Consider the following 15,872-nt stretch of genomic DNA (forward strand, 5'->3'; position numbering starts at 1 on the left):
ACTCGAGATGGTGAGTGATTCTGGCAGTCTGTGGGCTCCCTTTTCTTGAGGTGAAACCCAACCACCAAACCAACCACGTGAAGGTTTAATTGAAAGAGAGAACGGAGAAAAAAACAAACGATGAACAACAACAAATGGAAAAGGGAAGACAAAGCCCAAAGAACATACTCTCCTAACTAATTAATCAAGTGCTTTGTTTCCACTAACATATCAGAGTGTGCAGGCTGCCCTGTCTATTAGGCTCCTTTCTAAATCTAAGCAATGTAAACACTCCTAAAGACCAAGTAATGAAATCTCTATCGATGTGCCATCTTAGCTGGAACTCACATACCCTTGTTTTGCTTACATTTTAATTTGCTTCTGCTGGATAGTTACCCAGTAATTGCTTAATAAGATTAACCTCCCTGGCAATGTGTGGTGTATCTTGATTAAAACATTATCGGAGTGAAGGATTATCGTATACCACAAAAAAAATGGAGGGGGTGTTATTTAATTAACTTATTGCCAATATATCTTGATTGTCTCTTTGAAACACTGGAAAACTAGTCAATTGGAATTGATTCAGGTTATCTAAATGTATAGAATTGAGGCATGGGGAGGAGGGAGGTCCCTGCATAAAGAAACCGAAACCTGAGGTCACTTTTTAAAAAAGACGTAGGGGGGTGTGAGGAAATGAAAATCTTTCTAGTTATTTTTTTAAACCAAACTTTGCAACAGCTTAAGAGATCTGCTATCTTCAGTCTTAGGAAGAGTACTATTTTGGTGTTCAGAAAGGAGATGTTCCCAGTTTTCTTTCAAGTTCAAGCAATTTTAAATTCTCACACTTTTTCATAAGAATCCTATTGACAAAATTCATTGGACAACAATTTGGCCACCACTTCTCTGTCTCATAACTCATTTGGAAAAGAACTGGCGATGTTATATGACTTACACAACATTCTTGAGAGCACGTTGCATCAGAGGGGGAAAATTGTGGTCTTTTCCAAAGACACCATGGAAAGTGTTTCTTCATTTGTTGATTCAGAGACACCGTACTCTTAGTTAGGACTTGTTCTCTGCAGGAATCTACCGTGTTGCTGGTGTGGGATGCTCAAGTGGGGGTGGCAGTTGGAAACACAGCTTAATCACGAATGCACAGAGCGGCTGACCTTAATTTACGGAAGTTAATGCCTATCAGCGACTCTCTTTGGTAAGGGATGCTATTTAAAAAGCATTTGTGTGTAACTTCAGAATGTAGACATGTACGAAATACATCCCTGGGCCTGATATCCCTGAGCGAATATGCACATTCACTTTCAAATGTGTGTCCTGCATTTTTCTCAAAGGACAGGGCGCTGCTGACTTGCAGATTAAAGGGCGTTCATGGATCAAACAAAGCAGAGATCCTCTAAGGCTGCGTTTCTCAAAGAGCAGCACTGTGGACCTCCTGGGCAGGATCGCTCTTCGCTGTAGGGGCCGTCCTGTGCATGCGGGATGTTGAACTGCAGCTCAGCCTCTCCCTGCTAAATGCCACTTTCACCTCCTCTAATTGGGACAACCAAAGAAGTCTTCAGTCACTTGCCCAGTGTCCCCTGGGGTCCAAAACGCCCCGCGGAGGACCACTGTCATAAAGGAAACGGGAGTTGCGGATGGTGTCAAGTACTAGAGCAGAACGGACAGCACATAGGAGGCTCCAGGCTTTTTGGTCAGTTAAAGCAGAACATGGTTCATTAAGGCAAAATACACTCTCCTCCATCTTTAGGTCTAGTTATAGTTACCTGATAAAGAAAGGCATAGAATTTCATCCTCAGATAAAACTTTTTCATGCTTACTTAAAGGTAATTTAGTATTATGATTAGGATAGATGAGTAAAGTGATTCTTAAAGATTAGATAAAAAGACAAAAAAGTCACACTCAAAACCATTAGGACAACTCTGGGGAGAATAATTTAAGCACCATGAGCATTTCAGGATGACTCACGAACACCTCTGGGGGAAGATGAATTCTAGAAACTTCTCTGTGGAAAATGACTGCGCTAAGGAAAACGCCGACATCTCGCCCAAAGATGCACAAGGCACAGACTTGAGTTTAAATTCGTACCTGCCTACGTGTTTGATTTGGAGTAAGTTTCTAAAACATCCTGGGCCTCAGTTTCCCTGAGACAATTCCCTCCAGTTAAAGCTGCTGAAGGCAGGAAATGCTAAGCTTGGCACACACCAGGGGTCCAGTAAACGTTCCTTCCTTTCTGTCTCTGAAATCCCTCTGTGGAGTATTTTCAGAAATGTGGGGGCCAACTGCCCAGATGTGCTAAGAGGCAGAGCGGAAGCGTCTGTGTTTGGAGAAGCCCTTCTGTATCACCTCACATGTTGGTGGTTTCCATCCAGAATCAAGCACAGCCCACCGGGTGCCTGGAGGCTGCTGTGGTTTTATTAACTGCCCCACTTCCCCGCCTCCCCGCTTCCCCGCAGTCCTGTTTCTCTCTTCCTTCTTAGCACCTTGTTAGCACCTATTTTTTTTTCCTGCAAGAATACAGTTGCTTAATTGCTTCAATAAACATTTCCATGGCCCCCTTTACTGTTCTGAGAAGAGGAGCTTTGTTCCCCAGTTGTCAAAACTCTTTTCTATTCTCTCCCAAAGCGGAATAGCTCAGAATCTCTTTCATGCCAGGCAGCGCTTCCTCCCTGGGGAGGCTGCAGCTCTCCTCTGGGGAGAGGGCTCTGGTCTAGTGGCGTGTGCTGCCTGCTGCTCTCGGCTTTCGTGATGAGGCAGGACTTGCTGCTGCTGCTGCTGCTGCTGCTGCTGCTGCTGCTGCTTCTGCCCGGGCCTTGGGAGGCTTTCAAGTCGCTCCCGATAGCACAGGTATGCACATGGCACTGAGAAGGCACCGTGCCAACTCAGTGACTCCAGCCAAACACAGCTAACAGACAGGAACAGCAAACAGCTTTGAACAGGGGCAAAAAGGGACCGTTTTGTCCTCCACCCCCCATCCCCCAGTTCTTTTCCCTTTCAAGTACCTTCCAAGATTTGGATTAGAAAACCTGAACCCATTGGCGGGAGCTCTGAATTTTCCCGTGACCTCAAGAGGGCAAGCAGCAGCTGTAACCTCACCTTTGCCTCCAGATGGCATTGTTGCCACATCATCGTTTCCTGGTAAGCCAGTCCTTATCCCATTGTTAAAGGTGTGCCCGTCTGCCGGCTGCAGTTGCCAATTGAGTCCGAGCAGATGCATTGCTGCAGGAGAGACAAAGTAATGAAAATATGAATAGATAATTCAGCAATGCAAATGTCAAGGGGGAGGGCCAGGTGCCTTTGCCAAGTGATTGCCATTGAAAGAAGCTGCAGTTCAAAACCGGCTTGCCCTGGGCCATGGGGATTAGCTAAATACAGAAAGCAAGTAGATCTGGGTGGTTAGGACTCCTCTCCATGGGCTTCTGTTCACCGCCTTGGGGGAGAGGATCCGGGAGGTGGGCAGAGGAGGTAAGAGAAACCCTAGTTCAGACCATCTGAATGGTGCTACCAAGGAGGGGGTAATGTCCCTTTGGAGTCACTGTCAAGGATTCTGCTCCATCACGTCCAGCCTCTCCCACAGTGTAGATGCGGTTGTTGATAGACTGGTGGTCTGGGGGCATTGGCAAGGATAGCTTCACCCAAACTACTCAACACATAAATCGGTTTCAAAATGGGACTAGCCAAATGGGACCTGTCTGCGGGTGTGACTGTCGCTACCCTGGATTAGCAATGCAGCAGGTAGTGTCAGACGCACCGGAAAGCTCACCTTTCCATTCCGAGCTTTCCAACCTCTTTTCCTGCTAAGTGCCTCCCTTTCAGCCCATTGTGGGAAAAGCTTGGGGGGTGGTGGTGGAACAGGGCCCTTTCCGGAAAATATTACTATTACATTTTCTTCTCTCTCACACCCTGCGCCCACACCGCCACTTCATTATGGGACAGAATGAGCCAGAGCACAAAGGCGCTGTGCTAAGGAGGCAAGCCTGTCTGTCTTGCTTTACTTCCCTGTGCATGGTATGTAAGGACCTATTTTATATTTATATGTTAGCAAGAGGCTTTCATTGAGGTTAAACAAAACCTTGTTGTTCAACCCTTAAACTGTCCCTGCTCCCCTTCCCCCAGGGGATTCACTTAAAAACAAGTCCAAAACAAGTCCCGGAAACCAGCTCCAGGTAACAAAGCCCAGATACAAAGGTGGGTCAGGCCAGGTGGAGACATCCGATCAGTAGGGGGTTGCATACTGTCACCCTAGCTACCAAGGAGTATGGGCCCCCGCCCTTTGGGAACCCTTTTGGCGCCAATCCTAGTCAAGGTATAATAGGCTGATTCCAATGTCTACTAGGGTAAATTGTAATTCATTTGGTCACCTATCATCACTGTGGAGTTTCCTGTGTGTGTTACAATCTCATTGGCCACCTGTGCGTGGCCAGGCCCAACCGCATGGCCTTTGCCCTTAAAAGCTAGACTGTGAAACAGAGAAGGGTCTCCCTCTCTTGAAAGAGGTGCGTCCCCGAATGTTCGGTTAGATTCTTGATGCTTGCCGCGAAATAAAGCTTTGCTTGATCTTCGCTTTGTATCAGTCTCGCTCCTTTAATCACAGACCCATTATTGGGGCATAACAGGTACACCTCCAAACACAAACTTCCTTCCATCCTTCTGTTCTTCCTCATCATCCTGTGCCAGCTCCCCACTTCCCCGGGGGTTTAGCAAGCTCAATTCCCCCTATCTCCCATGGTTCTGGGTGAGTTGTTGTCACGACAATGACTGGGAGGGAAAGGCAAATCCCAAACACCTATATTCTTTCAAAGTCCCTAAGACATGCTTCATTTGCAAATAAATAAGGAGTTCATTCCCTTGCATCTTGCCTATTCAAACAATAACGGGGGCAGCACCCCGTCTGTCTGGCATTTCAATCGGACACAGGTTGATGCTGTGGCTACGGATCCGGGACTGCAGGAGAGAAAGGGCTGTTGACAGGGAAAGGTTCTGAGTATGATGCGGGATGGGAGAAACAATTAACCACAGGAAACGCAATTAACAATGCTTAGGAAATTGTTCACACAGCAATTAATTCTGCATGCCTCCCACCACTTAAAGTCAGGCTGCATTCTATTAAGGTTAAAAACCTATCTTCAAACAATACAGCTCAGATTGATGGCCGCAGATTAAGGTGCCAAGTGGTCCCTGGGTGTATGTCTGCTTTTTTCTTACATACCTCCCCATCGCAGAACCACATTCCCCCCTCCCCATACATTACTTTGAAGTGCAAGGCAACTCTTTGAGATGATAAATACTAATAAGAATAAGTGACATTTACTGTACAGTTTCCGTCAAGGTAACACCTAATTTTCTCCTGCAGTTTATCCGTTATATGTAGGTCACTCACTTGAAGAGACTGGATTCCGTTGCCTCAAATAGTGACATATTTCTCTGTACAGCGAAAACTGTACAGAGGTCAGGAAATGAGAACTAATCATGGCTGCTTAAAGATAACGATAGCTTCTGATTTGTAATTACCAGGTGAAGGAAGCCAAGGAATTAGCTATTTTAGAAGGATTCCTTTTTTCAGGTTGCTCTTGGGTTCTTGGGGCTGGCCTGGAGCTAGCCTGCTGCCAACGTGGAGGGGCGGGCAGCTCTTTCATGGTGGGGGGAGGGGGGAGGAGTGTCTCCTTATGTTTTAAGACAGACGCAGACAGTGCAGGTGCGGCTGGGGCTCAGACCTACCAAAGCCCGGATTTTTGCATCTACGGAAGGAAGCAGGGTTCCATTAGGCAAGAACGGCAGCCTCCCCGGTACCCCATGAGTGTGAGATCTCTTTTCAGAGTTGTTCCCCTCTTCTAATACCCCAGGAACATGCTGCGACCATCAACTTTGAGAGGACAGCAAGCAGATAAAACCCTCATCTTGCTGCATGGAAAGAGAGCATTCATGAAACCGTGTCTTCTCTGTTTCCGGGGATGCTCGCCCTTCCCTTTTTGTTTTGGGTTCCATAGCAGCTCTTTATTAAAAAATTAAAAAAAAAAAAGTATTCTGAGAACAAGAAGACTAGCGACGGGGTGAGAAGGGTGAGGGTCAGAGTTTACAAGTAACGGCTCAGACAGCTCCCAGAAGTGAAAAGAAAAATAAGAAAGTGAGAGGGAGATGGGAAAAGGGGAAAAGCCAGATCTGCGGAGTGTAAGCTCTGTCGTCCCAGCAGAAGCGAGGCAGCAAAAATGAAACTCAAGTTTGGGCATATTTTCTGTTGTTGAGTTGAACGTTAAGTAAATAAGTGAGAATTATATCAGGGGTATAACCACCTCCTTTTGTTTTTTGGGAGGGAGTCTGAAATAGGCTTTTGTTTGTACTTTTTTTTTTTTTTTCTTGATCAGCTATTTCTTTTCTCTTGAGTAAGAAAATGGGAATATCTTTCTGGCCTAGGGGAATGGACGAAAGTGTCCTTAGGATAAGGACCCAGGGGAGCTGTGAAGTAAATGAGTTTCCTGACTAATGAGAAATGTTTCTTATTCTGCCACTGATTTGCTCTATGGCTGGGGCTGAGAAATCCATTCCCTCCAACCATCTCTCCCTTTGCCTTCTGAAAAGGTTTCCCTTTCCAGGTGGAGTAATGGCTGCTGAAGGCCTGGGAGAGGTCAAGCATCTACCTCCAGAGATCTAGCAGAGGGTCTCGAATCTAGGAGGCACTCCATAAATGTTTATTAGGATAGATAAACACCTGGGGGCAGATACGAAGGGTTGTACTGCAGGACATTTTACTCTCGCAAATCAAAAACCCACCACACAGAGGTGTGAAGAGTGGCATACAAGAGCGCTAGCAGCAATAGGGACGAGTCTGTACAGAGGAGGGTCTATCAAGGCCTGCTGCCCATCCCCGAGCCCCGCCTCTGGCCAGCAATGTAGGAGACACTCTGCAGAGATCATCTTCATCAAGAGTCACGGCTTACATTCAGGACTGTCCTATCCCCATTTCACAGACGAAGAAAGTGTTGACTATGAGGTTTGATCCCCCGGGGGTTTCAGAATCAGAGGGAGATTATGGTGGGAAGTGGTTATCTGCTTCATATTCCACAGTGATCTGGGTACAAATTCTGGTTTGCACTGGGATCTCAGCAAACCTTGTCTCTTTCTTGAAACTCAACGATCACCACACTGTGCTTGCTGAGTGACCGTCTTCTATATTCAGCACCCCTTCATGGAGGGGATACACTTCCTCCTCCTGTTGGATTCAGATGTGGCCACGTGACCCGGCAGCACACACACTTGTATGCCTTTTTGCCCTTTGCCACGTGGTCAGCCATGGTTCGGTCTTGAGCCGTGGCTGACCCGTGAGAAGACACGGCACGAGTGAAGAAATAAACTGTTAGTGCCATAAGCCGCTCAAAGTCTGGGGTTCTTTGTTTTAACAGCATGGCTGACACCTCCCTGACTGAGACGTTCACTTACCACAGTCCCCACTTACCTACGGGGCATATGTGCCAAGATCCCCCATGGATGCCTACAACCGTGGACAGTACTGAACACTATATACAAAGTTTATGACAAAGTTTAATCTATAAATGAGGCACAGTAAGAGATTATGATGATAACTAATTATAATACAGAACCATATAAAAATATACTGTCATAAAAGTTGTGTGAAGGTGGTCTCTCTCTCTCAAAGTATCTCACTATGCTGTCCTCGCCCGTCTTCTTGCAATGGTATGAGCCAATAAAATGTCTCCGTGATAAGACGAAGTGAGGTGAATGGCGTGGGCACTGTGACACAGCATTTAGCTACTACAGACCTTCTGACCACTCCGTCGGTAGGAGCAGCACCTGCTTCCAGACCGCTGAACCTCAGAAAGCAAAACTGCAGGGAAGGACTACCGTGTAAGCAGAATCAGACCTCCCATTTCTACACAACGGGCATCTGTGCATTCCTCCCTTCAAGTTATTTATGTATTCAGTCAGGATCCTTTCTAAAAACCAGCCAGGAAAAGCTAGGACCGTTCCGTACTTAGGGTCACTACATTTGCTTCTATGAACAGCAACAACACAAATAGCTCTTTAAATATTATGTCATTAAATATCCAGCTGTGATCCACTCTCAGATTCAGAGTTAGAAAGTCTCAAGATCTTGGGTGAACGCCAGCCTCATCAACTTAGGTTTTCTCCAACGAGGCTCCTTGGATGCAGAGGGGTGGTCCCCTCTCTCGCTCCCCGCAAATGCTCTAGCAGCTCCTCCCCAAAAGGTCCTGTTCAGACCATCCTAGGGTCAGAAGTGAAATGAGTTTGGGAGGTCCTCTCCCTCACAGGACTCACCCCCACTGACAGCCAAAACGCACAATTTATCATGATTTGGCAGGTGCTGCTCCAGAGAGACCCTCTGATGGAACAATGGGGCTCCATGGGTCAGCAAGGATGGAACGGGGAAGAGCTCCAAGTGGAAGTTCGTGTAATCCAGGTGGCAGCTGGGAAATCAGCCACTGAAAACACGAGAGGCAGCCAAGCCCTGCAAGTATCCCTCTGGCTCAGTGGAGAGAACTTTCATCAATGTTGAAAGTGAACCAAGGCAGGGTGGACAGACCACACACAGATCCCAGATTTCAGCAAGAATAATAAACAGACCCACTTGGAGTTCGGGCGGTATTTCCTTAGTGAGGTGGCCTGTGTTTGTGCCGGAGGGGCTCTAGGAGAAATGCCCCGAGGGGGAAGAAGGGAAGATTCAGGGGGAAGGGTGGCTTGCAGGTACCAGAATCCCCCAGCAACCGCAGGACCAGAGATGCTAGGCCCCGAAAAGGGGCAGGTTGGAATGGGGGCTGTCTGAAATAGTAATTAGGGTATGTGTGGGCCCTGCTGGGTGCCACTTAGAACCTTCCATGTTCATTGGCTGGCAGAGGATCAACCTGACTAGAGAGTCAATCAATATGTCAACAGAGCTTCCCAGAGAGCTGCTCAGCCCCTGCTTGTCAAAGAGGGCAAACACGGGGGCCACGGATGCTCCGTGTTTGCTGAGCAGGCCTCCAGGAGCAGGGGGTATCTTTAAAGATCAGGCTTGTCGATACATAACCGGAGGAAGAGATTGGGCTTTCCCTTTGAAAATGGAAGCCTGGAGGCCAAGCAGGGGTCAGGAAACAGGAGGAGGGAGCCTTGCCTGCTGGTGCCTGTGGCTCAGCGCGTGGCCAGATTCACAAGGGCCTTAGAGACCATGGCAAAGCTCCTTCAGAGACCAAGTCGGCTGGGGCTCCCTGTCCCCCCCACCCCGCAGCAGCCAATTCAGACAACAGTGCCAGGACTCCCGTGGGAAGTGTAGCCAATTCCAAAAGTGCCACTGCTGAGAGGAGAGAACCACAGTGGAATAATCAGGACTCAGAGGCACAAATGCTCACCCTGAACTTGCACAGGCAATCTGCAAAGGCACTTTTGCAAGCAGTAGTGAAAATTAACACATGCAAATGAGCCTACTCAATGATGATGGTGACAATTAACATTTATTTTGGCAATGTGCCAGGGATGGGGCTAATTATGTTAATTGCATCATTTATTCATTACTTATCATTTGGCAAATGTCTCTTGAGCACCTACTGTGTGTTGGGTATGTTCTAGGGTCCAGGAATAAAGCAGTTAACAAAGTTCCCTGCTCTCACGGAACTTACATTCTAGTGGGAAACATAGAAACCACACTCATACCAGTGAAAAGCAGAGCATGAATAGGGTGGGGGATGCCAGGGCATGGGGGTGAGTAACTGCAAGTTTTTCTGTTTAGATGTGGACTGGTCAAGGGTGGAAGGACCGGAGCCAAAGCCCGAAGGAAGTGAGAAAGCAATTCAGGCTGACATCTGGGGAACTGTGTTTGAGGTTGGAGTGGGGTCAGTGGGAAAGGAGAGTGCAGGGTGACGGGGAAGGGGGCTGGTGGGGACTGGGTACCCTTGGGGAGGCTTTGCCTTGTGTTTGGGTGAGATCAGATGGATCTGAAAGATTCCAAAGAGGATGAAAGCCCATTTATTTCCATTCTCACTCTGGGATATGATAATGTAATTTACATTACATAAGGAAACTGAAGCTCAGGGAGGTGAGTGACTTGCTCAAGATCCACAGCCAGTAACTGGGAAATCTGGAATTTACACCCAGACATTTGTATAGCTGCAGAGACAGAGCTCCCAACCCCTATACTATCCTGCTAGTGACTTACTCAGAGTCCTCACTGGTGGCCAATTAGACCCCGAATTCTCTAAGGGAACCACTCCTTAGCAAAGACTGAACAGGGCAGTGGGCTACAGAACTACCTACTAAATATTGCCGGGGCTCACTCAGCAAGAGACACCTCCCTTTGTAAGTAGTCATTAGTCTTCTAATAAACCTCTGTCCTTGGTCAGCGACCAGCTTGCTATTTAACTTAAAGGAATCGCGAATGTCAATAGAAAATAAGTCTGTTTGGCAGCCTCAGTTTGCAGTCAGACAGGCTAACGATCAATAACGCTTGGTGACTTTTTCCTTGGTCAGTTTGCTTATCAGCCTTTGGGGATGTGGTAGAGTACGGTGCTTTCTCCTCAAAGAGGAGGGGGTCTACTGCAGGGGGTTAATGGTATCCTTTTTAGGAAGGCTCTCAGTGCCAAAATTACCTTCTGCCTAAAAGAAGAGATACAAACAAAACCATGTGGGATAACATTCTCGGAAATGCCTTAAGTCTTAAAGGAGTTTAAAAAATTTAAATCTAAAGGAGTTAAAAAAAAATCCCTTTCAAACCACGCCTTGGTGCAGTGATTTCTCTTATTCCGCCCCCCAACTGTATTGCAACACACTGAATGTGAATGAATTTTCAAAGCACTGCAGGGAAGTTATGCCCACAAATCCCTTTACCAGTAATGGGATTTGTGTACCTATCTCCCAAGAATGCTGCAAAGTTACTTGCCTGTATCCAACTTCCAGCTTGCAGCTTCCAAAATGGTTGCGAAGCTCATGGCCCGGGGAATGACACGGAAGAGGAAGCACGAGTCACAGATAGGATACCAGAGTCCTGGCAGAACCACTGCAGATGAGAGGGGGGCTTTGGGGAAATTCACCTGCAGTCACACTTCTACCTGCACTCTCTCATCTTTCAGCCATGGTGCTAACTAAAACAGGGATTTTGTCTCTGCCTTCCTAATTCTAGTCCCTCACAAAAGCACGGAGGCTTTCTGTCCCCTCCTGCATGTCTGCCATGAGAACAAGGTGACAGTTGCGTGAGGCAGCTCTGAGACCAGGGAGCAGTGTGTTCTCGAGACAAGAAGAATCCACATGGAGGGACCGCTGCATTAATCTACTCTCATGACAGGCTCAGGATAGTATAGCAAGTGGGAAGTGGTACAAGATTAATCAATTCCTCTGTTGGGAGGAAACAAATGGGGCTCCTTGCAGCTTCAGGATGCACGCCCCCCCCCCCACACAACCCCCTGCACCGCTGGTCTAGTTTCTACCCCTGGAGTCACACCCGCTGCCATGGTGGGTGTGCTGTAGGAGGCGACTGTGGACACTGCGGGGTGTGGTGGCTGGTGTGCCCAGGTGACCTCTAACAAGGCCCTTTGCTCTCGGCATCACCAGGCAGATCGATCGGTAAGACAGACACACGTGCTCACAGCCACTGTCTTCCTTGTGCAGAGTCTCCAGGAATGCGCCCTGGAGGACTGGCGGTGCTGGCCAAGCATCCCATTGTCCACTGAGCCAGCTCATCCTCAGGCAGATAAACACACGCCTGGAGCCACTCGCCACACACACGATCATTTCCCACCCAGACTACCCCTTTCCTGCTGCTATTTTTCCCAGGAAGGAAATAAAATAAAAGCCTTTCTTTCTCTAAGAAAGGACCCATGTGATCAACATACCTTTAGAGAATGATAATATCGGTAGGTTTTATTCAGCAAATAAATCATGGTCTTGGATTTTAAGAGCTTTTGTGATAGCAAAACACATCCCCACGATCCACACACATACACCAAACGCATCTTTCTTCTCCCTCCGAAGCTTGTCATTCAGTGTTGACAACCCAAACAATATTTGTCTTTCTTTAAAGAACAGCGACCAGCAGCCCCGTTAAAGAGGGGGCCGGTCCGCAAGACTACTTACTACAAAGGAAAGGCAATGCAGGCTGCACGCGGTATGTGGCCACCGGAATCATAGGAAGCAGACATTATGAATGTTTTAGAGGATAAGATGTTATATCGATCGGTAGATGTGCAATGTGTGCTGGAACAAAGAGGGGGAACTCTCCCGTGAAAAACAGGCTTCGCAAGAGGCCGTGGGGAGGGGGGTCAGGGAGGTGGCGATTAGGGCACTGGCCATACTCCGAGGAGATGTCGCTTCCCTCCACTGCAGCGAAGGAGGAAAAGCACGTCTGGATTCACTTCCCTTCCTGAGTTCCTGGGCAGACCCCATCAGCTGCTTCCAGTGAGCCTTCTGATGGACCTCTGGAGCCCCCAGCCCAGCAGCCTGAAGCCGGCAGCAAAGCCAGGGGTGCCTTAGGAAAAGGGGAAAGGAGGAACCATCTCCCTATCCTGGGTCTTTGAGAGAATAGACCCATTCCTACCAGGGTTCGAATCCCCACGCCACGGCTCATAAGCGGATGGCCTTGTGCAAACGAACTGACCTCTCTGAGCTTCAACTTTCCTTAGCCAGAATAAAAAGTTAGCATTTTCGGAAAGTACGGGCTCCCGGTCTAACATTGTGTTAAGAACTCTACGTGCACTATCTTATTTGCCCTTTGCAATAAGCCTAGAGCAGTTACTATTATTATTCCCATTTTATAGATGAGACACTGGAGGCGGTATGGGAAAGTCGCCCGCATAGAGAGGGCTGGTATGTGGGGCAGCTGATTATAGAACCAAACATGCACTTTCAGCCACTGTAATTATGTCACTATGGGAAGAGGAGTGATCAAACAGACCTTATGGGGGTGTTGTCAGTGTAAAGGAGGCAGGAGTCTGGCAGTATCAGACACATAGGAGGCACTTAAGAAATGTGTCACTTTTTACTGGGTCTTAGGTCATTTTGGGTCATTTCGGTTTTGGGTCATTACAACGAAAGCCATAGTAACTAATGTTTAACTGAGCCCTTAGTGTGTGCCAGGCACCAATTTTATCAGTTGTGTCTATGAATTTCCCATTTTGCAGATGAAGACATTGAAGCTCAGAGAGCTAGAGTAACACGCAGCTGGTAAGTGGTAGAGGTGTGACTCGAACTTGAGCACGACACCTAACACCTGAGCACTGCACCATTCCAGCTCATAGCAGGATAAGTGTCAGCCCAACTCCAAGCGCCAGTGAAGACTGGGGATGTATATTCATCTAGATATTCTTCCCCCATTTGCCTGAATCCCCTTTCAGAGAAACCTTTTTGGCTCCTTTTTTCTGCAACGCATCAGAATGGCAGAGCCACAGTCATGATGGGCTCACAGATCATCTGGTCTAGACTTTGTACAGATGGTTGTGACTTTGAGCCTCACTTTCATGAAATGACTAGCCCAAGCTCAAGACAACCGATGACTGGCTAAGGCAGGATTTGAACTTTGGTCTCCTGACTGTCTGGGGCTCTCTCTACTGTCCTTTTCTATCTCCTTAAAGACAGAGAATTCTGAGATCTATGTGCAATGCAATGTCTTATCAGAGAAAATGAGGGGACTGCAGTGAAACCTCCTTCTTTCGCCTGTTTAAGGGTTTTATTACTCCTATTTGCTAGAGATGAGCAAAAATAACTTGTTTATAAACTAGTTAACAAAAGGGGCATCCTGATCCTTCCTGATCCTGACTTCATTACATTGGGTTTCTATGACAAATTACTTCTACTGCAAAAGCTCATTCACAACAAGAATCTAAAATCATCATTTTTCTAATTCCACCTGGTCCAAGGACGCCGTGGTCGATATAGACACGGCTCCCTCCTGCACGTGAAGTTGGCAATATTTCAGGAGTGAGAAATGAATTAAAGAAATAAGGATGCTGAGCAAATCCTGTATGTAATTCTCATGTCAATTTCGTCATTTGTTCAGCAAAGCCAAATTAGGCACACGGGGAGGCTGCCAGTGTTCCTTTCAATTTTTAATTTTTGACATGGTTCTCTCAAGGATTTTTTTTTTTTAACTCAGAAATAAGAAATCTTGTATTAGCAAATTGGGCTTGATCTTTCTCTTAACTGGTTTTTTAGTCAAGTGGATTTTATATGCCTAACCTGAAACATTTTAGACTTGATCCTAATGGAAAGAAACATTGCATTAAAAAATTAGTTCTATCTCTCAGAGCCTGATGACACAGTGGGAAATAAAAATCCCAGGAATGTGGTAGTCCTGGTCTGCTGATATTTTTAACATTAACATGGTCAACTTCTTACTGAGAGAAGGCTTATCTGGAAGAAAAAAAAAAAGGATGCTTCCTTTTTGGAAAGCAAGCCACCTGTATCCATAAAAAAAGAACCACATTTTCATCTGCAATTAGATAAATGACACAATTAAACTTATTTTGAGTTTGTGACAATTTACTTAATAGAGCTAATTTCAGGGGTTTTATGTGACACTCAAGTCCCACACATTTCTTTCCCGCTAAAGGTACATATTTCTCTCAACAGGTAGCAACATTGTAACTGCTGTGGCACTTTGGCTTATACAAAGCACTGTGATGACAGCAGAAAGACGTTCGACATTGTTCATTATTAACCTCCCTCCTCTTTTTGGCTTGTGCTCCCCCCATCCCCCTCAATCTCTGGAAGATCTTAATCCAGGTACAACCCAATTCACCTACAGGTGGGGGCTGGTGTCTCCTCTGATATCAGCCTGGGAGAGAGATTCGCCCTGACCTGCATGTTCAGAGTTCCGGAAAGTTGAACACGTTTGTGAAGTTCCCCCACCTGTTTTCATTACTTAGCTCTTTTAGGCGTAAGTTCCTACATGTGTCCCCTACTGGTCTACTGTTCTTACCTGATTTCAGCTGATCTTAATACAGGACGCTAATGAGGTAGGTATTTTACTGTCCGCACTTTACAGATAAAGCGACTGAGGCTTGTTGCAGATACGTGACATGCCCAAGGTTGAGAGGTGCTGGTTGTTGCTGTTGTAAACATTTTGTTAAATCTGGCAACTCTACCGAGTTCCCACAGTTAGGACTAATTCTCAGAGACACCACTGTCCTTCCACAGCCCCTGCCCCCCCGCCCCCGGCAAGGAACAGCCTCCTAACCAGTGTCCTCAGATCCTCTGAGCTTTGCTCTAGAACTATCAGAATCATTGAAGGGAGCCAGAGTTGGGTTTCACCTCTAAACTTCCGTGGTTCTTGACTCAATGTCACTTGTACTCTGTTTCTGGTCCAAGAGAAATAGAACACAAGCCACATATGCCATTTAAAATTTTCTAGTAACCACATTAATAAGTAAACACAAATTTAATACTATGTTTGGTAATCCAATATATCCAAAATATTATTAGTTCAATATGCATTCAACCTAACAATCATTAATGAGGTATTTTACTTTTTTTTCCCCCCTGTGTATTCTAAATCTGGTTTGTGTTTTATACTTAGGGCCTATCTCAACACAGATGCTCAATCTTCAATGGTTAAAATGAAATGTGGTCTTTCCAAAATAACAAACGTGTGTTATGCAGAAAAATATTTTCTACTGCTTCAGTTTCAAAATTTAAATTAATTACAACCAAATAAAATGAAAAATTCAGTTCTTCAGTCGCTCTGAGCAAGTTTCAAATGCTCAGTAGCCACCTATAGCTACTGGACAGAGTAGTTCTAGACTACTGTGGCCTAGCAGGGTTCCCCTAGGCTCATCTCTTTCTCCGTGCTTCCAGGATATTTTGTATCCTCACCTCTCACGGTATTTATGGCTTTAGATGGTAATGACTTATTTATGAAAAACCTAGTTCTCCCCGCACCAAACTCTGGG

General features: G+C 46.4%; 1 protein-coding gene across 1 annotated transcript in view; it reads right to left on the minus strand.

Moving 5' to 3' along the window:
- TENM2 (teneurin transmembrane protein 2) overlaps nt 1-15,872 on the minus strand; it is a 1,113,787-nt gene that overhangs the window by 210,688 nt on the left and 887,227 nt on the right. The window contains exon 8 of the mRNA XM_080804500.1: nt 3,088-3,210. Coding sequence (XP_080660626.1) covers nt 3,088-3,210 — 123 coding nt within the window. The remainder of the gene's footprint in view (nt 1-3,087; nt 3,211-15,872) is intronic.

Source organism: Martes martes, assembly GCF_963455335.1.
Source record: "Martes martes genome assembly, chromosome: 5".
In the NCBI taxonomy this organism is placed as follows: domain Eukaryota; kingdom Metazoa; phylum Chordata; class Mammalia; order Carnivora; family Mustelidae; genus Martes; species Martes martes.